The following is a 26,035-nucleotide window of genomic DNA, read 5'->3' on the forward strand; positions in this document are numbered from 1 at the left end:
ATAACACGAAACCGTTGACGTCTACATCGTGATGTAGACACACGTTAATCGGGTAAAGTAAGAGGACCGTTGGTAAATCGTGGGGTACGCGTGACCTCCAGGAAATCCTTGTATAGAGAAACGAGCATCGCTGCATTCATCCAGTCTTTCTTAAAACACCGTTGATTTTACACAGCCGCATACGTATTGAGACGAGCAGACGCGAATAGGAGATCGACGTTATCGTAAAACTGTTAGATCTGTTAGATCATTAAACTTATGCTTTGCTTTCTTTTTCTTTCTATTTCTCTTTCTTTCTCCCTTTTTCTATGCGATAAACGACACATAATATTATGTCCGCATATTGTTGCAACGAAACATTAAAAGAAAAAGATTCGTTGACGGCTATTCTCGGTCAATCGTAAAGACAAATTGTCGGATAATCACATTTGATCAGCAGCTTGAAGGGAATACTGTTTGACGTAAGTTTATGCTTTTTCATGTAAGAAGTGCATATGGATATCGAAATGTATAAAAAACGATCGGAAAGTACCGACAACAACCTTATATAATGCGGTATATGTGTGTGTCTACATTTTACATACATATATTGATTTTGAGATTTTAAAGTATATGATTTATTATGCAGATTATCAAAAATTAACAAGACATTAACAATTAACAATACAGATTGTCATTTGTCCGATCAAATTGTTGTTACTTTGCTATTAAACATCTAAAACTGGTATCCACTTTGCGTACATAATATGCGTGATACGAAATCATTCCTTGTTAACTATTTGGTTTGTCGAAATTTAAAACACTTATGATATTTAGATTAGATAAGATAAAGTGAAATGTATTGCATTTGTTCCCTCTATTCGTTCGTTGTCAATCTCAATATTGAATGCACTGTCTGTTCGCGATGTTTGTGCAATTTCTTTTGCCGGTAAAGTGCAACACTATCGGACAATTGTAAATCGTGCGAATATTCATTTCGTATGCCCGTAATATCGGGCAACTCTGTAAATTCGCAGATCGTGCCGAAGATGACGCATCAAAAAGTGACATTATTTTTGATAGAGCTTTTTTTACTGCTTCGCTGCTTTCTTTCGGGTAAGTGAAAACAAATACATACATCATAAAAGAAGTCAATTAGTTGACATTAGTTATGCGCATCGATTTCCACGCAAACAGGGAAGAGTTCTAATTTTCTACAGCATATACAGTATATACTTTAAAATAGAATAACTTTTTCAAAATTGAACCAAACTATTTGGTGTTTTTTTTTTCCGAGAGGTTAGACGGATTACTTTACTAGATGATGTATAAAAAAGATTTCGAAGAAATTGCAGTCAATTGGAATCACGAAGAGAAAAGTAAAGTTTATTTTTTATAACTTTTTTATCTGGTCCTATAATAAAATTTTAAACAACATGGTTTGAAGATTTATGCCCGTTATACATATACATGTTGAAAATTTTATCGAAATCAATTGATACGGAAATAAGCGATAGGCATCGAAAGATGTAAGAATCTTTCGATTTTAAGCCGAAAGTCATGAAAAACCACCATTTTTACCATTTTTTTTTTTACTTGTACATGTTTGTACCTCATAACAGCGTTAATCAATTTCAATGAAATTTTCACCATGTATATAACTGCCAAAAAATAAATCTTCAAAACGTGTTGTTTAAATTTTCATTATTGGTCTAGAAACAAAGGTTATAAAAAAATGAGTTCGTTCTTTTTTTAAGAAATTATTAATTTCTTTTTTTCAATTTTTAAAAACATTTTTTTATACGTCTATCGATTAACGAACCACGAATACCTTTCTACTTGAAAGTACTAGTACAATTTTTATTATTGGATAATCCTTTATTTCTTTAGAAACTATTATAACGTTGCACAATGATTTTGAATTCGGAGACATTGACCCGGAGATAGCGGATGAATTAGACTGGACGAAACATCCTTGTCGGCGAAATTGCAAAGACGATGATCCACCGATGGAATGTCGTTACGTCTTTAGATTAGAAGCTTATTATACAATGAGCAAAGCGTGCTACGATTGCCCATTCAATGTCACGGATTGCTTTCGTGAACATTGTATTCCGGCAGACGGTATTCAAAGATCGATTTTAGTAATAAACCGACAAATGCCTGGGCCGCCTATCGAGGTATGTATGTACGATATACAACCGAATAACGCGTGTTATAAATCCGTCGATTGAAACTGATACTGGGACGTGTAAAATACTAAAAATCAAAATTGATTTTTTTAATCACTTTGGTCTTCCTTTTCTTTTTCTCTCCCGATGACAACCGTGTATACGTGTTCTAATAATTGGTTTACTTTGTTATTTATTGTTATTAATTATCACAAAAGTACATGTATTGATCTATATATAATCTATAGTCTTTACAATGTTCAACGACATGGTATATAACATACATATATAACATATGTAACCATTCCCTGATAGAAATGATTTAAATTCATATTTAGTTACGGATATTGGCATATTCGAAGAAAATTCCTACTCCGTAATATCCTAACTCTAACTGATATTCATATACATACGTAGTTACATACGTAGTAGACATAGCTAAATTAGAATCTATTTATTTATTAATGAGTAAATTATCTACTCCGTCGTAGGTGTGCCAAGGTGACAGGATAATAGTCGATGTAATAAATTTATTGCATTCTGAGAGTACGACAATGCATTGGCATGGTCAACATCATGTTAAAACGCCGTACATGGATGGTGTACCCTACGTATCTCAATGTCCGATTTCGCCAGGTTCAACTTTTCGTTATGATTACATTGCCACAGAAGCAGGCACGCATTTTTGGCATTCTCATTTAGGTGCGAGAGCATTATCAATTAAACGTTCCATTTCTCGTTTGTTTGGCAAATCGGTCAACCGTTTTTAATGAAAATCCGAATTTTTAGGCTTCCAACGAGGTGACGGAGTATACGGTGCATTAATCGTACGTACACCACCGAAAGTGAATTGGCATAAAATCTTGTACGATATCGACGAACATACTATCCTGATCTCAGATTGGACTCACGAATTAGGAATTGATAAATTTTTAAGTCATCATCATGCAGGAGGAGATAATAAACCACCCAATATATTGGTTAATGGTTTAGGTCGTTTCGTAGTTAATCGACACGGAAAGAATATATCTGCTATAATGCCAACTGCAACATTTACCGTTAAACAGGTAACCTTAAACAGGCAGATAAACAAATAATTTCTGCTGGAGATTTACAGTTATCACGTCTCTTTTAATTTACATTTACATTTACAGAATGCTAGATACAGATTTAGGCTTATCAACGCCGAATTTCTTAATTGCCCGATCGAATTATCAATCGACAATCATACTATACGTGTAATTAGTTCAGATGGACGTGATATCGAACCTGTCGAAGGTACGTACAAGTATAAAAGGAAGCAAAAAAGAGGGAGAAAGAAAATGATAAGGAAAGGGATTTCTTAACGCAGAATTTATAATTCTAGCGGGATCTTTGATAAGCTACGCTGGCGAAAGATTCGACTTTGTCATTGAAACTGATCAAAACGTGGACAACTATTGGATACGACTTCGCGGATTAATGGATTGTGACGAAAGATTTACCAAAGCCCATCAGGTTGCTATATTACGATACGAAGGTGCGGCCAAGAAAGATCCAAAGGGTGTGGTTGCGTACGAACGCGAATCCAACGATTCTATGGGTCAGGTGTGTTTATGTGTACTCTGCTCGAATTTTTCAATTTATCATATATCTATATTTATACGAATGTAGACATGTGAAATGCAATAAGATATGCATATAACAAATGTCTTTTTCTTTCAGCGAGTAAATGCTTTAAACGAGGGTACAGAAACTGATAAAAGTATCAGTATACCACTGTTAAAAGCTATGGACAAAAATGACAAATCTAATACTGCACCTCCTGATTATCAATTTTATGTGTCCTATGACTTTTACAAAAAAGATAATCCTCATTTTCATAGGAGCAACCTTTATGGATTTAATCAAGGTAATACCGCCCATATTGACCAAAGATGTAATAGATATACAATATATGTATATGTATAACATAAGACATATATGTAAGTAACATTTGATAAATTTCTTGTCTGCTTGATGCAATTTCTAGTAAAGGATACAAAGCGAGTACTCACTCCTCAATTAAACCATATATCAATGAAATTACCTTCCATGCCTTTGTTATCTCAAAGAGATTTCATTGATTCAGATCAATTTTGTAATGCGAGTACTGTTAAACATTGTGTGCAAGATTATTGTGCTTGCACTCACGTGCTCCGAGTAGATCTTGGTAGTGTGGTGGAAGTAGTTTTAGTGGATGAAGGTTTGGAAATTATTTTATATTATCTATCCATAAAAATCACACGATTGAAATTGCTTGATTTTTCATTATTTATTTTTTAGGTTTTGCTTATGACGCGAATCATCCATTCCACCTTCATGGCTATCAATTTCGCGTGATTGCAATGCAGAGAGTCGGCAAAAACGTCACCGTTGACCAAATAAAAGCATTGGATAAAAAGGGAGCGATACAACGAAATCTTGACCGTGCTCCGTTAAAAGACACTGTAACAGTGCCGGATGGTGGTTATACCATTGTACGATTTCATGCGAACAACCCAGGTATTTCTGACAGATAATCAGAGCACAGTATACTATACGTTCGTTCGATATCTTTACAAATTTTATATTATGGTCATTTTTATCAATTTTAGGCTATTGGTTGTTTCACTGTCACATTGAGTTTCACGCGGAAGTCGGAATGTCCTTGATTTTTAAAGTTGGTGAACACAAAGATATGTTGCCAGTACCAAATAATTTTCCTTTGTGCGGTAATTGGCAACCTGAAGATATACGATTTAAATCAAATGCCGCCAACATTTTATTAAACACTGCGGAAAATTCCGTAATAGAAAATTCAAGCACGACACTGGATAAAATGACTGAAAACAGTATACAGCAATACATAAAGGTGTTACCGCAAATTCTAAAAACGTTACATATCTCATCTTCGGCTAGCATCTCAGTTATTCCGTATTTCTTGATTTCTTGTTCTTCTTTTATCGCTGTAGTCTATAAGATTGTGTAAAAACGGAGGTCGTTTGTAAATATATATATACTGTATTAATCTTCCCATTACAGCTAAATAAGTGATACACAAGTGATATGTAACATTCTCTCATGTGAGATGTTAACTTCACTTGGTTATTTGAAGTCACCAAACAATCGTGTTACCAAGTAATATTTGATATGCAGGGTATATGTTTTAACGGAAAACGGTAGAATATCGTATAACAAGCTGAAGACATTAAAGAACTGTCCTTACAAGAATAATCTGATATCGAGATAATATATTACAAAGTACATACATTAAAATGCATTATCTGATATAGGTAACTATTCCCCATGAATCGTATGTATCTCTTTTTAAAGATATTTCACGTTCATTGTCAACGGCAATTGCATATCGTTTCATTCGTTTCAGTAAATATTGTCACATACATAAATATAGCGTTTCATTTAAAGGAATTACTTCACTTACAGAAAAGCTATTTATTTATATGACACATAATCAATCCTCTTTCAAATCAAACCAAAGATTTGTAACAACATTCATATATGTATATATATATATATATATATATCTTCAGTTCTTTATATGATATCACACTGGTTCCAGTTAAAAAGGACAACCTGTATTATTAAATGCAAACTGCGATATTAAATGAAGTTGAATACACATTATACGTATTTTATTACTTAGTACTGTAACAAAAAGGAAATGTTAAACAGGAGAAACGTCCATTTGTGTTCTAATCTACTTTCAATTGTAAGTAGTTCTATTTATTGAGTATTTCTACGCTGTGATATAAATATTATAAGCATATCTATTAAAGATTAAATACTGTTAATTGCAGAGAAACATTACTTGTAGTAAGTATGTAGCTAACTTACTTCTTGTTTTTACATTTAATAATACGTGCGAGCGAATGGTTGATGAATATTCTCATGTTATGTTACATTGTTTTGTAAATGATTATAAAGTTTGATATAAAATTTATGATAAATCAAAAAATGTTGTTTTATCCATCCCTTGTCGTAATATTTCGTGCGTGACAATCCGTTGAAAAGTTTTTATGTGTAAACATAGTCGACGTATTACAAATGTATGTATGTATGTAAATTCACATGTAAGCTACTTTAACATCATTTTTGAATTTTATCAATGTAAGGAAAAAGAATTTATGACGTGATCAACAAAAAAACGATGAACAAAAAGCTTATATTGATCGCGTATATATAGCATGTAACAATATCAGGAGTACAAGAGGTTTCTTAAGCTTCAAAGCTTTATTTATTGCATGTATTGTCAATGATTATATTTTTTAAACATACATTAATGTTCCTTTTAACAATTTTCAGAAGACAGAAGTTATACAGTTAAATATTATTACATGTTTCTTGAGAACCAGGAGATGGACAAATTGCATAACATACATCTTTTTGAGGTGGCCTTTGTAGGGGATGTGCCAGTAGTTTAGCCATACTGTCATGCAATTTTGCTGCGTTCCTTCCTACTTCTAATATGTATGAAAAATTTGTTGTATCCAATTTTGCTATTTCAGAATAAACTTCTTCGCATAAATTTTCTGAGCAAGGTGGTTCATGTACATACAATACATCTATAAAAAAATATGGATTTCTTGTAAGAGTATCTAAAGGTTTTTTATCAATATGAAATTTTGGTACACTGTTGGAGCGTGAATACACTAAAATTACTCTGACAACAAATGCTGGAACAGCTGTGTCATGTTCTTTTGTTGGTAGAGGTAAGTTTCGTTGTATTTCATCAAACATTTGCCCAAAATCGTATGATTTTTTATCTTCTTCTAGAAGATCATCATTAATAAGATTCAAGTGATTAACAATGCTGTTGGTGTTATTGGTAAAATCGCATATCCATTGAGAGCTGTGAGAATTCAAAATCATTAATGCATATTCATGACTATGTTGAATGATAGATTTAATGTAAATAAAATTTTCAATAGTTCGTTTTATCATAAACAGAGGCATATAGCTAGCTCCTGTAGAAAGTTTAAAAGGAGTACAATTTCTCTCCCTTGTCGTATCGATTACGAATAGAATTTTCTCAGGTAAATTCATTCCTGACAAATTTCGCACCAACGTGTTATCTTCATCGGAATATGATGACTTGAGATCCGGAATAAAACACGAAGCGCTGCCAGTGTTACTCATTTTCTACTGGATATAGGTTAGCATCTCCGAGAGTTTTGTTAACAAGTTAATATCATTCGTAGGTCGTTTTCTATGCATTGTTTTCCTATTACAACAGTAATTCGTATAAATTGTTGATATAATATGTGTATATGTATTGTATATGTATGTGTTTACTGTTTATAACGTTTTCGTGTGGTACATAAATCTCATCGGCCAGTTAACTTACATATGTCTGACATTGTTGCATGCAAACAAGAATATGAAAGCGAATAAAATACAATTGGTCTTTTCCTCGTAAACAATTGTTTCGTTTCACAGTGCTTCTGATTGACTTTAAGCATATAGCACAACACGAAAGTTTCTCGATACAATATGCTTGCTTTGAAAGATTATGGTAGTAGTGATGATAACAGTGAACCTGAAAATGAGAGTGAAATTAAAAAGAGGGAGGTTAACTGTATTGTTGATTCTACCAACGTTTCTGTCGTTAATCCTATTTCTGCAGGAAATTTGACTGCATCTATAAATATGCAAATTTGTTCTGCACCAGAAGTAATACCAACGGTGAATATTCGTTGATAAATTTTTTTCATTAATTCACATAGGTTAAAAATTAGTTTTATGTTGCATTGATTCAACCAAGGATTATTTAAAATTACAAACAATTTTGAAATTATTCTCTTAAATAGTACAGTAATTAATACTTGTTATAATCGTTATAATACAGGGAACTGAGTTATGTATGAATCATGTAGATTCAACTGTGAAAGAAATAATGCACAACCCTAAATATGAAGAACTTTTTGCGCCGGATGTTGGTCCAGAAAATCCATTTAAAACGCAACAGCAACGTGCTGTAAAAAATATGCTTTCTGGATATGTAGAGAAAGCTCATATAAGTGAATTTCAATTTGAAAATCAAAGAAGAACATTTGCCAGTTACGGTATGTATTATAATAATAATAGCGTAATGATAGAAATCTTAAAAGGAACCATGCATTGCAATACGATTATAGGTTTTTGCAAATGTATTTTATAGGATATGCACTAGATCCGACTGTAGATGGTAGTGCAGACGAGGGTAAAACAATTATTGGTGCAAAAGATGCAGCTGAAGAATCTGGTGGTAAAACTGTATTTGAAAATACAACATTAAGGGCTTCTGACAAAAGAAAACGTCACAGAAATGATGATCCTGCAGATATTGAAGGATTCTTGGGTCCATGGGGTGGATATGTGGATGAAAAACGAATTATCAAACCAACTGAGGAAGAAGCTGCAGAATTAGAAGAAATATTAGCGAAAAGAAACAGAAGGGGAAAACCAACAGAGGAAAAACCGCTTGAAGAAAAAACAGTATTACATAGTACTATCGTGATAACTTTTAAATATGTAAATTATTTGAATAACGAGAGAAATTTTGTAATTATGATTAAACTCTTTTTAGTTAAAGATAGTGTGGATTATCAGGGTAGATCATTTTTACACGCGCCACAGGATGTTGGGGTGAATTTGAGGTCAGAGTCACCACCTGACAGATGTTTCTTACCAAAAGCACAAATTCATACTTGGGAGGGACATACCAAAGGTATTTCACAGATCAGATGGTTCCCACATACTGCGCATTTGTTACTTTCTAGTAGTATGGATTGTAGGGTGAAGGTATGTATTCGAACTTTCTGTGAAAAGTAATATGAAAAACAAATGTCAAGTTGTAATGTTGTTTATATGGTATTAATTATAGTTGTGGGAAGTTTATAAAGACAGAAGATGTATCCGAACTTATTATGGTCATCGTCAAGCTGTAAGAGACATAAGCTTTGATAATGATGGGAAAAGATTTTTGTCTGCTGGATATGACCGTTATGTAAAATTGTGGGATACAGAAACTGGTGCTTGCGTAAGTCGATTTACAAGCAGAAAAATTCCATACTGTGTGAAATTTAATCCTGATCCAGATAAGCAACATTTATTCGTAGCAGGGACTAGTGACAAAAAGATTATCTGTGTAAGTTATAAACATTATATTCTGATGTTTGAGGGATTTTATAAATGTCAGTTTCATAGATAATAAATTATGCATGCCTTTTACAGTGGGATATACGTTCCGGTGAGATAACACAAGAATATGACAGACATTTGGGAGCTGTAAACACGATAACATTCGTAGATGAAAATCGAAGATTTGTAACGACTTCGGACGATAAAAGTCTGAGAGTATGGGAATGGGATATACCGGTCGATATGAAATACATAGCTGATCCTTCGATGCATTCTATGCCAGCAGTTACACCCTCTCCTAATCAAAAGTGGCTGGCGTGTCAGAGCATGGATAATAAAATTGTTATATTTTCTGCATTAAACAGATTTAAAATGAATCGTAAGAAAACATTTACGGGACACATGGTCGCTGGCTATGCGTGCGGTTTGGATTTTTCTCCTGACATGAGGTAATAAAATTGTTATTAATTCCTGTAAAATTCTTTTGGCATGGCACAATTTAATTCCTTTATTCTAATTTTAAGTTACCTTGTATCGGGAGATGCGGATGGAAAATGTTATATATGGGATTGGAAAACGACAAAATTGTATAAAAAATGGAAAGCACATGATGGTGTTTGTATCGACGTATTATGGCATCCTCATGAACCTTCGAGATTAGCCACAGCTGGTTGGGATGCAAAAATAAAATATTGGGATTAAAAGAATTGTAGATCGTGTTTTTACAAAATTTATTGTGCTTTCTGTTTATTCTTGTATTTGTATTTTATATAACATGTATAAATAGATTTACTCTGTACATATATTTTCAATTGCGTACCATTAATAAAAATACATAATTATAAAAAATTTAAATTGAAATTGAAAATGAAATTTTCAATTTTTGAGCGACGACTCGTTGATACGATACGAAATATACGTAAATATATTACTTTTTTAAATAATAAATCACCGTATTAAATATTTAAGAGAAAGATGTTACTGTGCGTTAGTTAACAATTTTTATTACATACTTTTTTTCGTTAAATTTCTGATTACATTTCTGATTAGACACAAGTGATACATGTAAGTGTACATATAAGGGTAATACACTTCATTGACGATTATTTAATTTTTTTACAAGTAGTTGAAATGAAAATATTACAATCCCGTTTAAAGTAAATGCTAAATCTTAAATAAGCTACATCACAAATATATTTTAAATACTTTTTAAATAATAAATTACTAATTCTATTATTTCATGGCGGTGGTAAAAATCAATAATACGCATCATGATGTCCGCCGTTTTTGTTTCATACGTCGTTACGAATTTGTTTACTATCTTCATCAAATTAGATCCTTTGAATCTAATTGTTAGATTTACGAACGCTTAACACTATACACATACATATATGCTCTCTTCAAAATTATTGGAATCTAACATGATAAACCGATTCATGCAAATATCTTGAAACTGTATAAATATCTATCAAGAGTCTTTACTAAATAGGAAGGTAACAGTAACTTTTTACTTACATATATAAGTATTTAGGTATATCTTTTTCCAATACAAACTCTAGTTATACGAATAAATTTATTAAATTGTTCAAGTATATTGTACATATGTATATGTTTTCAACATCTTCGTCGAACACGTGGCTTTCGTGTCTGTGTCTATGTCATTTGAGATGCGAGATTGTTTTCTTCGTTTTATTAAAAAAGATATAAAGATTGGAATAATCGAATCGATCCAAGGAAATCTATTTATTCGCCTCTCTGAGACTACCATTAAACAACGCGAGATTACATTACATTACAACGAGTATTACATTGTGCCCTTCTATATATAATCGCATAAATATCATTAAGGAAGGTGACAATGTGTCTTTAAAAATATACGTAATATGATAGGTTTAATATAGAAATGGACGGTCCTGGCTTAGGATACTCGTATCATCTCCCTTCTGCAGGATGGAATTTTCGAGTTAGAAATGTACTTTCACAGTTCAGTGATCTCTTTAGTGAATTTAATAAATACATTGCACCTGCCTATCATCATGATCGGTGCGAAAGGTACTTGCCTCTGTTTCTATCAATTATTATGTACGTTCATATTGTTTACTAATAATGGTTTTATTTTTTAGATCAGTTCAAATGCGACTATATTCTATGCATAAGAGAGAATTTGTTATGGTGTTTGCTGCTTTTTTTGCATGTTTTGGATTAGCTGTATTTATTGGACTTGCAGGTAAGTAAGAAGTAGAAGGTATAATTTATAAAAATATGTTTTCTTTTGTCATTGTTATTCCTTTTATGATGATGATTTGTTATTAATATAGGCCCTCCTATCACTTCCACGAGCGAACAAAGAGCTCATGTAAATGGCAGTGAAGTTGCTACTGGTCCTTTTATGATGAAGACTCCACCATTATCTACGTACAGTCAACAGCTATGGGTCATCGCAAAGTTATTAACATCTAATAATGATGGTAATACAACTACAAAATGAAGAAATTTTTAAGAAATAATAAAATTGAGATTATATGTTTTGAATTTTACAGATGAAAGATATGACAAAAGTTTTCAAATAAGCATCTCTATAGATGGTATCACCATTGATCATAAACTCATACCTGTTTTGTCCTCAGAAGCTGGCCATAATAGGTACGTCTAGAACCTGTATAGCACAATTCACTGTTTGACAAGATTATACAATGTTAAATATTTACTATTGTGTGTTTTCTCTTTATAGAACCAGACACTTAAAATGTGAAAGACAAATGTGCGAAGAACTTGTAGTTGCTCATCTAGGATTTCTCGATTACAGTTATTACATTATTACTGTTCACTTTCATGGGCTCGAGAGCTTCCACCAACGCTATAACATACGCGATCTCACATTCTACGTCAGTAAGCACTATATGAAATAAAATGACTGTGTTATAAGATTTTTCAGAATCGAAATAATCGCATTTGATAATGTTCTTACCTGTTCATAGTTCAAGAATTACAATCCAGCGTTTACGGAGTTCGAGATTTGGTTTCGATTTATCTTTTTGTTAATTGCATTTGGAGTTATGGTAAAGAACAATTTTGTGTAATATATATTCGCATATTACTTGAAAGGAAACATTATGCTATATATGAATGTTATCAATTTTTAGTGCTGGTTTGGGCATTCTCTACGAAAGTACCAATTACACGATTGGTCAATAGAACAGAAATGGATCTCTATACTCCTTCCTTTGTTAATTTTGTATAATAGTAAGATGTTAAAAATTAACTTATGTTTTTACACATTTTCAAGAAACTAATTTATTTCACTTTCTTTATAGATCCATTATTTCCAATGACGTTTTTAGTGAACTCTTGGGTACCTGGTATGATAGATGCAATTTTACAGACGACGTTCCTTTGTGCAGTCCTCATGTTTTGGTTATGTGTTTACCATGGTTTAAGACAAGTATGACATTTCTTTAATTGATATGACCTAGCAGAATTTAAATCATGGTATTGTTTGTACTTATGAATCTTACATTTTAATAGAACGAAAGGCGTCTTATTACGTTTTATTTACCAAAAGTTTTGGTAGTGGGTTTACTATGGTGTTCCGCATTTATTTTAGCAACATGGTTGCGCTGTACAGAATTAGAAGACCCCACTTATAATTATGTTCTAGATACATCAAATTATTTTGTAAGTTATCAAGATAATTGATAGTTAAATCTTTGGCATGCAACATTTTTAGTTGATACTTAAGGATCTATATGATTATAGGGTTTCAAGGTGTTCTTCTTCACAGTAGGAGGATTTTACATAGCATATCTTCTTCTTTTAATATTGAGAGCGTACAGCGAATTGAGATCCATGCCGTATTTTGGTATGATTTCAAATGATTTATTATCTTTCCCCTTTGTTTCTCTTTCTTCTATTCTGTTTCGGTTTTTCTTCATTTCTATGTTGTTTCTCAGATCTTCGTTTACGTTTCTTAACACTGCTTGCCGCTGTGGTTTCGTTGGTTTGTGGTTGTGTGACAGCGCGACAATTTGGAGCTGGTATTTTCGAAGACAGTTTTGCCTCTCGTCTCACCACCTATTATCGTTCATCCGCGCAATTTATGGCTTTATATGGTCTTCTAAATTTTTATCTATATACGATGGCTTATGTATATGCACCGGCGTATCAACAAGTATATGGTCAACGTGAGTATCTTTAAAAGAATAAAATATTCCTTCAGCAGATCATTGTATTATTAATTCAATCGACATTAGATTCTTCTATAACTAAGGACAACCCCACGTTTTCTATGATCAACGATTCCGACGAAGAAGTCATATATGGGTCAGATGAAGAAAGTCGACGACCTTTAACGCGAACGTCACGAATTGTGAATAATAATAATTAATCGAATTAAATTTATTACTGTGAACGAGGAAGAAGCATTTTTAAAGCAAAGGATGCGGTAACGACATAATGTCAAAAATAGCAATCGTAAATATGTTGTAAAATAAAATACATGGAAACGAATAATTTATCCTAAGCGAAACTTAATAACATGTAATTCGTTATTTGCACGTATTTGTGTACATACAAGATGTATTATACTTTCATTCAATGCATAAAATTTTAGTTACAAGTTACTTGTTACTTGACGTGTGATATTATGTATGTTTTTCTTATTTTTGATCGACTAATATATCAATAAGATATCTTAACTGTATTGCGTTAGAATGTCTGATGATAAATATAATAGAGATGTAAGTGCATCGAGTGACATGTGAAAACAAGCGTGAAAAAACGATCAAGTATATTTCGTCTCCGTAATGTTGGTCGTATGCGAGAACAAAGGGTTTATTGTATTCACTATTGCTCGCTAATACTAATGTATAATGTATGTAATTACTCTTGAATAACATAAATTGAGAACATTTTGTGTATTAACAATTATAATTCTAAATTATAAGTCGAAAAGAGAATAACTGTTCTATTATTTTGTTATATTTTTGTCAAGTATCAAAATTATCTGTATAAATATGTTCTCCGATTGATATAAAACACATAAAAGTTTAGCGTATTTAATTGTCACAACTTTTAGCTTTTTTGCAAAAGCTACTATAAGAATACTCTTTTACATAGCAATTCATTGCAAAAACAAGAAATATAGCAAGACACGTATTAATATCAACCGATTCAAAATTTGAAAGACGGGGAAGAACGGAAATCAATGTGCTACACGGAAGTGTTATACATATGTATGTATTTACTACGTAGGAGCACGCGCGATATGCATGTGTGTGTGTAAGCCACATAATCATATAAAGTGTAACGTGTAACGTTCATTTCGGATTGTTTGAATCATTATTAAAATAAATAACCCGTACCACATTTTACTTTTTCTCGGTAAGTTTAAGTCTCGGTAATAAAACCTGGTACATTTACTTACAATGTTCCGGTCAAAGTACATTGACTCACGTAAATAATTTGTTGTATATACGTATGTAAATGCGTTGGCTTGTGAAAGGTTATAACAAACAAAACTGTTAAGTCTCTAGAAATTACTATTAGTTTACTCTTTTGGACGTAAAATGATTATTTTTAAGTATAAATACTGATTAGTATCGTTTAAAATTCGATTGAAAGTAATGTATATAAAATTATTTTAGATAAACACGTTTATAGAAAATGCCGAAGTCAAAAGAGTTTGTATACACGGATGACAGTAGTGATGAGGTATTGTTATCAAATTTTTAGTATATTTATATTAAATATTATATTATATTAAATTATATAAATAATGAACATGCATATGTTAGATAATATCGAATAAGATTGATATAGTACTCCTTTGAGTTTAAAATACATGTAAATACAAAACACATACATTATATATATATATTTTTTCTTCTTTATTATATAAGGAAATAAAAACAAAGAGGCAAAAGAAAGAAATTGAGGACAAAAAAGGAAAGGTATCAAAAAAGATGCCAGAGAGAGAATCTAATAAAGATGAAGATACTGTATGGGATTTGGGAAATAATCGCCAAATTAGTATAAGAGACTTTAAAGGAAAATTATATGTTGACATCAGAGAAATGTATTACGATAAAGAAGCAAATTTAAAGCCTGGAAAGAAAGGTACTAATACAACATTTTTTGTATATGTTTATATGCCGTAAATAACAATGATTGAAAAATATTTTATTCTTTATGTAGGTATTTGCTTAAGCATAGGTCAATGGCAAAAGTTACTATCTGTTGTGGATGATGTCGATAAAGCAGTAAAGTCTAAATCCTGAATATTTATCTTCTTCTGTATCTAGTAAATATTTCAATGGTTTGGGATTATTGAATATGTAATACATGTTTCTATTACTATTTATAGACAAACTATACTACATTTTATATATAATCTTTAGTTACAGTCATGTATCGGTTTACGTTATATCCTTGAAATAGTATTTTCAATAAAACATGTTTTCCATCTTATGCATATGTCAAAACAATTTAAAAACTTATCACTACTTTTATCTTCTATTCACAAGATTAACTTTTATATAATACAACTATAATATTATTATAGTTTCTCAGGAAATTAAATAATAATAAAAATATACCGAATATTTATGTTGTACAGCATACATACACACGCGCGAGCGCCTGCTCCCTCACATACATATACACACATGTATGATGTTTTATGTTTCTGTACAATTTTAAAAAGTTAAAATACTTAATTATTGTTCATGCTGGCCCATGGACTGAAGTTAAAAACTTATCCAGATCTAAATTATTCAATAATGTTTGTGGATCTGTTGTGCATTGCTGTTTCTCAGTCTACGAATAAAAAGAAAAGGGAAAGAGACAAAGAATAACAGGTAAACTTTTTATGAAGTTTTATGAACGAACAAAGAAGCTTAAATTGATCACAAACCTGTTTGCTTTCTTTCAAATCTGAAACCTTCCTTTTTGAAATCTTTGCAGCAGTGTTGGCTGAAATTAGTAATTTATTAAATCTGTGCTATTAATAAACAAACTCAAATTACCTTAAACTAAAATTACCTTTATTAACTCCTCGAATTCCGTTTACGTTCAACCGTTTTTTACTATTGTGCAGTATCTTGTTATTTCTTTCATTCATAACAGTAGCAGTATTAATAGCGACTTTTTTTACACAATTTTTTGTGTACGCAAATGATTCGTCCAAAGGAGACGAAGTTGCTAAAGGTTTCACGTGCATTCCCTTTTTGGTTGAAGTATCGATAAACGGGTTGTTTAGTGTTTCACAATTATTTTCATGCTTAATTGGTGATTTCTTGCTTCCTAATCTTTTTTTAGTCTTTGGCGGCAAATTAAATATCTCTTCATAGTCAGTGGCAGTCATTACTTTAATTGTTTCATCGCAATTTTTATCGTTCAAGACAATATTAATTTGGAATTCTAATTCATGATTGCTATGCCTACGCCTTCTTTTTTTGGAAGATGCATTATCGTCATATAGGAAATGATATTCTACCGAGTTAGGAATAGTTACATTAAGATCCATTTTACGATTATATTTCATACATTGAGATTCGACCATATGCTCGTGCTTATACGTGGGAACGAGCTGCAAACACTGAAGAACGCGCGATAAACTCTTTGGATTTTCCGAGTTGGTATTTTCTGTGGTTGTACTTCTAACAGTATCGTGTATTTCAATAGGAGGAACATTATTATTCTTTTGATTAATTGAATATTCGATAGCATTTGATATCTCTTCCCTCCTAAATACTTGTTCCTCGTCACTAAACAAATCTCGCTTTACTTGATCAACTTTTGATTTTAATAAAGTACTTGTTGTTTTACCACTATTATAATTCGGGTATTCCCTTAACTTACATGTATTTTCTCCATTATAACTGCAGTTGTTTTTTGTACCACTGCATTCATTCCCACGTAAAATAACTTTATTAATGGTATTACTGTCGCCTTTTTCAATTTCCGTGTCAATCTCATTTTGCATTTCTGGATTCTCTGTCACATCTAATTCTACTATTCCTCTGTTTTCCGTAATTTTCGAGTTATAAGTTTGATTTTCCATTTTAAGCGCATTTGCTTGTTGATATACATTAACTTCAACGTCACTCATAATGTTATCAACCGCTATTTCGATGATCTTTTTGGTGTCATTTTCGAGTGCTAAATCATCATTTTGTACATGCTTATTGTTATTATCTTTTTCTTCTGAATCTTCCAAGCTATATAGTTTACTTTCTGATGCACCATCAATGGATAAATGCTTTGTGCATCTGTCATCGTTATTATTATTACTATTACTATTATTATTATTATGTTTATTATTGCTGCTACTAATGCTAGCATTATTATTATCAGTGTCGTCACAATTATTGTCACTACCATTACTAGATTTGTTGTTATTATTGTTGTTGTTGCTATTATTATTATTATTACTTTTATTATTTTGGTTATTATTAGAATGATTTGATTCTTCCATCCACTTTTTTCTTTTCTTCTTTCTTTTCATCTCACTGAATTTATTCTCACTCTTCTGACTATATTTGTACTGATTGTTTTTTTTCTTTAAACTAATACTATTTTTACCCCGAAAAATGATTCGACCTTGCTGGCTTTTATCTCGGGTAAGATTAGCTTTAGGTATTTCACGAAATTTTGCTATCATACGTTGTCTTTTTGCCTCCAATTGGACAACTAACTTTTTATCTATAGTTAGAGATCTTTGCCTTTTTTCCATGGAAGAATGTTTTATGGATTTAGTTGGTTTAAAAGTAACCAAAGAATTCGATCTTAAATGTTGTATATTGATCACTTTGGGCTTCTGTTTAAATCTTCTATTTGTAGAATTTTCCATAATTAAACGTTGATTCGATTTTGACAACTTTCGATCTCCCGAAGTTATTAATGCGGAAATTTTCGAAGACAGATTAGTTAGATTCTCTATACCGATCTTTGAACTATTAGGAGTCTCAGAAATATCTACTTCATTCAAAGTTTCATCTTTGGCAGGTGTTTCTTTCATATTAGTTTTACAATCCTCTTCATTCTTTAATATTGAAAACACTTTTGAGGGTGAGGATTCACATTTTCTTAAAGTAATAATTGCCTCTTCTGCATTGATTGGTTTCATTTTTAATCCTAGAGTATTATTTTCTGAAATTGTTGGACATTCAGTTCTTTCTTCGTTTATTGTTTCTATAACATTTTTAATTTTGTGTGTCGAATCGCTGTTTGTATTGATACAAACTTGATTTGTAATATTTTTGCTTTTTTTATTAAAAGTTTTTAAACTAGTTAAAATAGTTGATGATGGTGACGATGATGGTGATGATGGTGGTGACGATGGTGGTGACGACGACGATGATGATGACGACGACGATGAAGACGATGACGACGACGACGAAGACGACGACGACGACGATGTTGACGAGGATCGGGATGAAGAGGAAGATGATATCGATGCATCGCTATCATACGATTCTTCGCTATTCGGCAAATATTTTTCATTATCGACATTCATTTTTTCATACATATCTTTATTCACGTTATGTTGTTGAGTAACACCATTCTCGATACAATCAGTTTTCGTATAATAAGTCGAATCTCTTGAATTAGCTGATATTTTAAGTTCTTTTATTGCTTCTTCTTTCGGCAAATTCTCTTTGATTACTTCGAACTGTGTTATTTCCAATTTCGTAGATACACAAGCTTGATACGTATTCGTAGAATTGATAATGTTTTTCGGTATAGATTGGTTTGTACATTGTAATGGTACTGCGGATGATTTTTCGATATTATTATCCGGTTTTGTTTGTTTTTCACGTTGATATTTCTCAGAAGTTGGTTTATAATACGGAGAACAAATATCAAATGTTTCTTTTTTTATATTGTCTGTGGTAGTTTCTTCCGAGATTTTTGGAGTCAATGCAATGCAAGGTGTTTTTGGAAATTCTGGTGTATTTATGAAAGAACGTATTTTACTAGAATCTTCGCTAAATTTAACAAACGGCGTTGCATTGCTGCTTGGACTGAGCAATCTTGGTGTTGGTGGAACACTAGAAGGATTTTCAAATTTTTTCGGTGTTTCGTGATCGATCACATTAGGTATTTGTACTAATTGCTGTGTAATATCGACAGAAGCTGTCGCAAGTTCTGAATGCCGTGTGACGTCTACGGAAACGATATTGTTCTCTAAATATGGTTTCCTCTCAATTTGATTGTATTTATTTAAATTGGTCTCCAACGTTTTCAATTGAGCATACTTTTTCATATTTTTCCTTTCGAATGATAAGTTATTGGTTGTCGTTGTTATCGTTGCATTTTCATGTAAATGATTACTCTTTGCTAATAATTGATGCTGAGCATTCTTCTGTTCAACAACAAGCTTACTTTTATTTACTGCTGGTTTCACGTTAGAAAAATTTGCTTCCAGAGTATTGTTAATCCCAGAATCTAGAAAGTCTTCCTTTGGTTCGGATGCGTCACGATCTATGCTTTTTATGCTCGATGATTCCATTACATTCCATTTTCCCATGGTACATTCGTCTTTTACATCTTGCACAACGTTATTTTCCTTTGGCAAAATATTTTTACTTTTTCCTTTCGATGTGCGTAAATTGCGCTTGCCCTTCTTTGTCGGTGAGAGAACAATATTTGATTTAGCAGTCTTTGTAGAATTCGTTCTCTTGTTACTTGTGGATATCTTCGTTCCTTGGCGATCCTCGTCTATACCAATGTGTAGAGCTTTCCGTAAATCTGCATCCCATGTACCTTTCGTAAGTTCCAGCGACTTGGATTGGATCTTGACAAGTTTATTTTCCGAAGAAACGTTGATATTTGAACATGGAGGGACATCGCCTATAATTATCCCAAGTCCGTTATATTTCTCCCATTCGCCCATAAGCTTTGGTACTGGACTTCTCGTCGCTATTGGAAGTTGGCAATGTTTTAATGGAGTCTTAGTTTTATGAGTAGATGTGGTAGTATTAGAAAGCGGTGACGATTTGTAAAGAGTAGTTCTACATAAAGATGTAACGAGTTTTGCGGATTCCGAAGAAAAACGCATCCCTTTGTTTTCATTGACCATTTTATCGGATACAGTTGTCTTCATCGGCGTGTTAAAATCAAGAGCTCTTATATGACTATTTCTTCTTCTTGGTGTTGATAAACTTAATCTATAATTTTTCGATCTACTCCTCATCAACGACCTCGGAGTACGTTTATCAATGATATCACAATCGGTATTTTTTGAAGCTGAAAGATGGTGATCATTAACGATATTGTTCGTTTTTAACGGAGCAACAACTTTTGCATCCTGAATGACAGATGACAAGTCAATATCTGATAAGTTTTGATTGCTCTTATTCCAATTGAATTTTATGTATGGAGATAATCCAGAAGTGGATAAGCTAATGTTATCTTCTATATTTATCATAGGCATGCTTGAACTATCTAGTAATGTTTTGGTGCTAGTTTCATTGCTATACAGGGTTATTGATTCTCCAGCGACTGATTTGACTGTATTGGACACTATGGGATTAGTAATTGAATTGCCAATAAAATTATTAATATTATGTGTGGTTCTGTTTTTCTCTTTATTATTGTTTATTTTGTTATTATCTTCTTTTTGAGATGTGTGTACTTTCGTGGTCGTGGTCGTGGTCGTGGTCGTTGTCGTTGCCGTTGTCGTCATCATCGCCTTCGCTGTTGTTGTTATTGTGGTCGTAGTTGTTATAGCGGTCATTGTTATTGCACAAGAAATACAGTTTTTTAAATCGTTTGACGTACCACAGAGTGGTGATGTTACTTTTTGAGCGACATTTACGGTTGTTAGATATAATGTTTCCACGAAATCTTTATTCGTTTTATTGATTATCGGTCCTTTGGGAACAATAGGAATGAACCTCGAATTTGTAGTAGATGTTATTGGACGAGTCAGCGGGTAAGAATTTACCGATAACATATTATTTATTTCTTCTTTCGAACATAGTACTAATGTTGGCATTGTTATTACGTTTTGTTCAGATGTATAATTATTTATGCTACCTTTTGGTTTCTGTTCTTTAAGCTTCGTATGTCGTAACCGTTTTACCGACGATCTTTTAATCTTTGACTCCATATTATCACCTTGAATCGTTGTAACAACGTTACTACCGTCTTTTTGAGTAGCGTCAGTTGTTAATTTTCCAATTTGCCCTGTATCTTTATCAAGAGGAATTTGAAATGTTGGCAGTTCTTTTTCGCTATTATTGTCTAATGTACATACAATTTCTTTCGTTCTTTTATCGTTTGCCGATTTGTCGTTAACGATATTTGCGTTTATTATACTTAATACTGCAGCGGCGTTTTGATCTTCCAACATATTATATTCTTTCTCTTGGTCACGTTGTTCGTCTTCATTACGAATATTTTGTTGTCTAGAAGAACTACGAAGTCTGTGCTTTAATGGAATATCTGCATTTACTGTTCCATCTAATTCTGTGGACGATTTGACATCTAATATTATAGATTCTAATGGATTATTGTTGTTTACAATCACTTCACTTTGTTTATCTTGTGAGCCATCAAGAAACTTTGCTTTTTGTTTAGCTTCGGTATCTTCATCATGACTTGCATCAGTTTCTATGTGAGGCCCGATGATTTCTTCAAGAAACTTTTCAAACACAGGATCAGTCTCTGTTGCTTCTACTATTGATTTAATCGTGTTATTTAGTTCTGCCATAATAGAGGTGTTTGCTTCACCATTTAGAGGATCATTTAAATTTTCATCTTTCAATGACACATCTGTTGGAAGTATTGCTTTATTTATATTCTCAGCAATTCGCTCTTGTAACTCGATACGGTTTAACAGCTCTTTCGTTAATAACTATAATACAGATTACAAAAAGTTAAAAATCAATTGAGAAGTTATTATTATAGAAATCGTTAGTAGTGTTATATTAATAATTAGTGATCGTTAGTAGTATTAGATATATCGTTAGTATTACTTACACTAAGATTTTCTATTGGTTCATCATTACTTTCTGATTCAGATTCCAATGTATCATATGGGACAGTTTGAACTTCTGCGCACGAGTAGCTCAATAATTCTTCCGTACTTGTCGCCGCGGTACACTTATCAAGCATGTGCAAATCTTTCATATCGTTTTCTGTACATGCATTACTTGTGACAATATCTTGTATGTTCTGAATGTTTATATCGCCGCCTAATTCAAGCATTAAGAGTTAAATGACAATTTCCACATTCCTTTACCCTTACTATTTAACTATGATTATACATATATGTCGAAAAATTATTATACTTATTGTATTACTGTTACTATTATTTTTGTCCTAATTATTGTTATCTTCAAATTGAACAAACCTTCATGTTGTTGTATACAGTTATTATATTTCTTCTCTTTGATATTAGTGATAGATTTTGGTAATTCTAATATATCCATATGACCTGGTAAACTTTCCAATGGAGTTGCTTCTACATTATCGAAATTATATGCTGTAGCAACCAAAAGCTGTTAGAAAATTATTAGAGAATCTCCTAATATCGTATGTATGTCCTTGACCTTGTACCTTTTGATGTACCTTGAGCAGAGGGTGAATCAGGTTGTTGTGATGCGTTTAATGTTACTTTTGTACGTTTACATCGCTCGCGTTCATTATTACTATAACGTCTTTTACGTGTACTACTACTAGATATTATGGGAGAGCCATTGCCTATTTGAGAATTAGTCTGTAAATATGTAAATACGTGGTACAAAAGTAGCAGAATACATTACGATTATTAATATGGTATTATAGAAATACGAACAACATAACATTTAATTGTAATTAATAAATTTTTATAATTTGTATATACCTGTGAAAGAACATTAACTTTGTTAGCACTAAAATCTTGACCCCAAGATTCTCCAATAAGAAATTTCAACTGTTGGATTAAGTCTTCACAGTGCTTTGACTGCTCGTGATTAGCTATATTGCTAAGGTATTCCTGAACTATAAAATAAATGCTAGTGGAATAAAACAAACGATATTTTTGTTCGGGAATTTTATATTTGTATTGAAATCTTACCAGTTGAATTAATAGCAAAAAATTTGTCAATGACATCTATTAAGGTCATTCCATTAACTTTAGCACTGAATCGTTTTCCATTTGAAATTACAGTACGGCACTCTTGTAAATGCGGAGAAGTCTCTAAAAATACTTTAGCAGCTTCCATACATGTTTGACTTTCAAGGTACCCTAAAATTGATTATTTAAAAACTCTCACAAATCATATGTAGGAAAATCCAATGAAACTTTTGAAAAATATATATACTATGTTGTGTAAATTATACATCCTTTATGCATATATATATGTATATGTTTAAAAATAAAACATCACTTGTTATAATGTTATATTTATTATATTTAATATCTGTGTGTATTTGGTGCAACATTGATTCATTCATTTGTGTAAAACTCGTTACTTTTCTTACGATATTTTAGTGTATATAATTAAAGCAATATTATTATTATAAAATTCTAACATCTTGTCAAAGATGATATCACTGAATCTCTGTGTTTTATTACTATCTATATTCCCGCCAAATAATAGGTTATCATAATAGGACGCGTAAGATAAGTACATGTCATATTACCCTTACCAAAAACTAATCTAGCTATTTCCGAAGGTAATAATGTTTCCATAATGCTTATCGTCATTTGAAGTCTGCAATTATCATTGAAAAGTTGTAATCATTTTTAGAAATGTTCAAACAAAACGTATCACAGCATAATGTACACTTTGAAACAATATTATAATACAAATCTTGAAGGATGTTGAATGGAGTACCTTTTACGCGAAGCAATGTTACCACCATTAAAACTATTTATATTTTCCTCCATATCAGTGAAAGTGGAAGGAACTTTTTATAAATTTAAGCATTTCGTAAGTAAGTACGTTCTAGATGTTATTATACATTTTTAGTTGTTTAGACGGAAATACGAAAACATCTCTTCTAGTAATACAGTATATGATACAGCATTGTACAGCGTTTAATATTATCTGATATTATGTATTGTTTCTCAAGGTTCAACAGGATTACTCCTTACTATTTACGACAAAAGTAATCATTCTGCATTATTTAGTAAGAACCTGTATGTACTTTGAAATATCGCAAGCTATAAACACAGTCGTGATTGTTATAAGTGATTACTATATATAATGTGTTTCACTTAAATTTAATTTTTTTAGATTTTTAACAAATGGGAAATTGGCAAATGGAGGTTGGGAGAATGATGTCGTACATATTATTTCCCATTGGTATTTATTATTATTTGAATCAAGCAGATAGTATCGAAGAATGGGTACAGAATGAGATGAAAAAGTTTGAGCCTATGAGTAAAGAACAACACGCTGAGTTAATAAATTTTATCGAGGAATGTAATAAGAAACGACAGTTGAAACTTATTGCAGAAATAGAAGCGCAATATCAAGAAGACTAGACTAGGTTGATCAAACTTAACATACACATGTAATTTTAATTTAAAGCAAATGAGTAAACAAATGTAAACGTAAATATAAATCCGTTTATTGTTTTTATTATCTTTAATAATAGTATTATGTAATATTAATAAATTGTTAACTGATTATATTTGAATTGTTTACATGTACTTCATCTCATATTGTACTTTATAATGTAATAAAATTTTATTCAATTATTAATTACATATAATAAAGATTATGAATAACAACGATGTAAACAAATGTTATATATATATACACACACACACACACACACACACAAACAGGTATACGATGAATATTTGATTGTAATATTGTATTTCGTAACAATAAAATTTCTGATTGAAACGTTTAATTAAAATGTGACATAAACTGAAAATGATTCGATTTATTGTGCAAATTGAATGCTATTTTTCATACAACACTTGAAACCACGGACGAGTATACAGTATAGACCTCTCATCTTATGGGATATCGTGTCCCATATTCTAAAATACCGATCGTGTAAAAAATCGGAGTGTTTCTTACGCCCTCTGCGATTTACAGTAGTGAGTGTAGGAATTATATTCGATGCAACTAATAAAGTTGGTAAAGTAACAGACGAGTGTGGTAAACTGAACAAAAGTAAAAATTTATAGTAAAAATATCCCTCTGGTTACGTGTTACACTAGAAATGATATGCACATATCTATGTACACATGTATACATATATTACAATGCGTTTTAGAATGTTTAATAATTTAACGACAACGATTAAATTCACCTGAGATAATTGCAATCATACATCGATTAAAAATGTATTTGCTAACTTATATTTTTTACCACAGTATAACAAGAATGTTATCAATTTCTGAGATCTTATTCACTTCGTTACGGAGATTCTGAAAAATATTGTCTTAAAAACAAGTAACGACAATGACAATAATTGGAAATATTTTCAAGTGAAAGGATATGCGTTTAGTTGTTTGGGAAAAGTTGCGGCTCGTCACTCCGATGAGCTTTTTTAAAACTATTATTCGTATCTTATAGAGTAGCTAAACTTAAATTTATTCGAGTCATGTTAAGAAAAGAGCTTCTTAAAGAAGACTCAGGACAACATTTTGTTTTATTTGCAGAAATATTTAAATATACCGAAAACTAAATATATACCAAAATCGGAAAAATTAGATAGATACATGAATACGTGCGACAAAATAGAAAAATTTTGAATGCTAAAGACTTTGTTAATATATCGATATATATTTTTAT

General features: G+C 31.7%; 6 protein-coding genes and 2 long non-coding RNA genes across 11 annotated transcripts; 4 read left to right on the forward strand and 4 right to left on the reverse strand.

Moving 5' to 3' along the window:
- The first annotated feature begins 965 nt into the window (after nucleotides 1–965).
- LOC117204109 (laccase-1-like) lies at nucleotides 966–6,100 on the forward strand. The gene is made up of 10 exons (XM_033441159.1): nucleotides 966–1,095; nucleotides 1,870–2,159; nucleotides 2,642–2,852; nucleotides 2,940–3,217; nucleotides 3,305–3,428; nucleotides 3,517–3,737; nucleotides 3,855–4,041; nucleotides 4,162–4,374; nucleotides 4,455–4,673; nucleotides 4,766–6,100. Exons 1-10 carry the CDS (start codon nucleotides 981–983, stop codon nucleotides 5,137–5,139), a joined length of 2,232 nt encoding a protein of 743 aa, XP_033297050.1. The 5' UTR covers nucleotides 966–980; the 3' UTR covers nucleotides 5,140–6,100.
- Nucleotides 2,530–14,459, reverse strand: LOC117204123. The gene is made up of 3 exons (XR_004487020.1): nucleotides 13,986–14,459; nucleotides 10,609–10,611; nucleotides 2,530–2,540 (listed from the first exon to the last, which is right to left on the reverse strand). It is a non-coding gene; the product is annotated as an uncharacterized LOC117204123 (long non-coding RNA).
- Nucleotides 5,772–7,358, reverse strand: LOC117204115 (BRISC and BRCA1-A complex member 1-like). Of its 3 annotated transcripts, XR_004487018.1 has the most exons (3): nucleotides 6,447–7,358; nucleotides 6,006–6,171; nucleotides 5,772–5,816 (listed from the first exon to the last, which is right to left on the reverse strand). XR_004487018.1 is itself a non-coding variant. In XM_033441180.1 (2 exons), the coding sequence occupies exon 1, from the start codon at nucleotides 7,305–7,307 to the stop codon at nucleotides 6,492–6,494; it is 816 nt and encodes a 271-aa protein (XP_033297071.1). In that variant the 5' UTR covers nucleotides 7,308–7,358; the 3' UTR covers nucleotides 5,790–6,278; nucleotides 6,449–6,491. The 3 variants fall into 3 exon arrangements, 2 of the variants coding, with proteins under 2 accessions (XP_033297071.1, XP_033297072.1); XM_033441180.1 differs by having other exon boundaries at nucleotides 5,790–6,278; nucleotides 6,449–7,358; XM_033441181.1 differs by having other exon boundaries at nucleotides 5,790–6,171.
- LOC117204111 (pre-mRNA-processing factor 17) lies at nucleotides 7,559–10,102 on the forward strand. Its single transcript, XM_033441170.1, has 7 exons — nucleotides 7,559–7,853; nucleotides 8,017–8,233; nucleotides 8,329–8,655; nucleotides 8,737–8,951; nucleotides 9,034–9,297; nucleotides 9,384–9,739; nucleotides 9,815–10,102. The coding sequence occupies exons 1-7, from the start codon at nucleotides 7,662–7,664 to the stop codon at nucleotides 9,990–9,992; spliced, it is 1,749 nt and encodes a 582-aa protein (XP_033297061.1). The 5' UTR covers nucleotides 7,559–7,661; the 3' UTR covers nucleotides 9,993–10,102.
- Nucleotides 10,502–14,197, forward strand: LOC117204112 (transmembrane protein 181). 2 transcript variants are annotated; one of them, XM_033441171.1, is made up of 13 exons: nucleotides 10,502–10,783; nucleotides 11,181–11,342; nucleotides 11,414–11,517; nucleotides 11,609–11,758; nucleotides 11,831–11,933; nucleotides 12,022–12,175; nucleotides 12,269–12,349; nucleotides 12,434–12,533; nucleotides 12,605–12,732; nucleotides 12,816–12,965; nucleotides 13,047–13,149; nucleotides 13,241–13,471; nucleotides 13,541–14,197. In XM_033441171.1, exons 2-13 carry the CDS (start codon nucleotides 11,194–11,196, stop codon nucleotides 13,672–13,674), a joined length of 1,587 nt encoding a protein of 528 aa, XP_033297062.1. In that variant the 5' UTR covers nucleotides 10,502–10,783; nucleotides 11,181–11,193; the 3' UTR covers nucleotides 13,675–14,197. The 2 variants fall into 2 exon arrangements, with proteins under 2 accessions (XP_033297062.1, XP_033297063.1); XM_033441172.1 differs by having other exon boundaries at nucleotides 10,503–10,783; nucleotides 11,240–11,342; nucleotides 13,541–13,747.
- Nucleotides 11,984–12,556, reverse strand: LOC117204122. Its single transcript, XR_004487019.1, has 2 exons — nucleotides 12,259–12,556; nucleotides 11,984–12,186 (listed from the first exon to the last, which is right to left on the reverse strand). It is a non-coding gene; the product is annotated as an uncharacterized LOC117204122 (long non-coding RNA).
- An 88-nt stretch (nucleotides 14,460–14,547) lies between the features above and the next one.
- Nucleotides 14,548–15,755, forward strand: LOC117204120 (activated RNA polymerase II transcriptional coactivator p15). Its single transcript, XM_033441196.1, has 4 exons — nucleotides 14,548–14,669; nucleotides 14,933–14,999; nucleotides 15,188–15,404; nucleotides 15,483–15,755. The coding sequence occupies exons 2-4, from the start codon at nucleotides 14,952–14,954 to the stop codon at nucleotides 15,563–15,565; spliced, it is 348 nt and encodes a 115-aa protein (XP_033297087.1). The 5' UTR covers nucleotides 14,548–14,669; nucleotides 14,933–14,951; the 3' UTR covers nucleotides 15,566–15,755.
- LOC117204121 (probable serine/threonine-protein kinase DDB_G0282963) lies at nucleotides 15,631–24,059 on the reverse strand. The gene is made up of 9 exons (XM_033441197.1): nucleotides 23,928–24,059; nucleotides 23,353–23,523; nucleotides 23,140–23,276; nucleotides 22,854–23,013; nucleotides 22,648–22,779; nucleotides 22,275–22,489; nucleotides 16,329–22,149; nucleotides 16,201–16,259; nucleotides 15,631–16,103 (listed from the first exon to the last, which is right to left on the reverse strand). The coding sequence occupies exons 1-9, from the start codon at nucleotides 23,968–23,970 to the stop codon at nucleotides 16,011–16,013; spliced, it is 6,831 nt and encodes a 2,276-aa protein (XP_033297088.1). The 5' UTR covers nucleotides 23,971–24,059; the 3' UTR covers nucleotides 15,631–16,010.
- Nucleotides 24,060–26,035: the final 1,976 nt, after the last annotated feature.

Source organism: Bombus bifarius, unplaced genomic scaffold, assembly GCF_011952205.1.
Source record: "Bombus bifarius isolate JDL3187 unplaced genomic scaffold, Bbif_JDL3187 scf7180000007977, whole genome shotgun sequence".
In the NCBI taxonomy this organism is placed as follows: domain Eukaryota; kingdom Metazoa; phylum Arthropoda; class Insecta; order Hymenoptera; family Apidae; genus Bombus; species Bombus bifarius.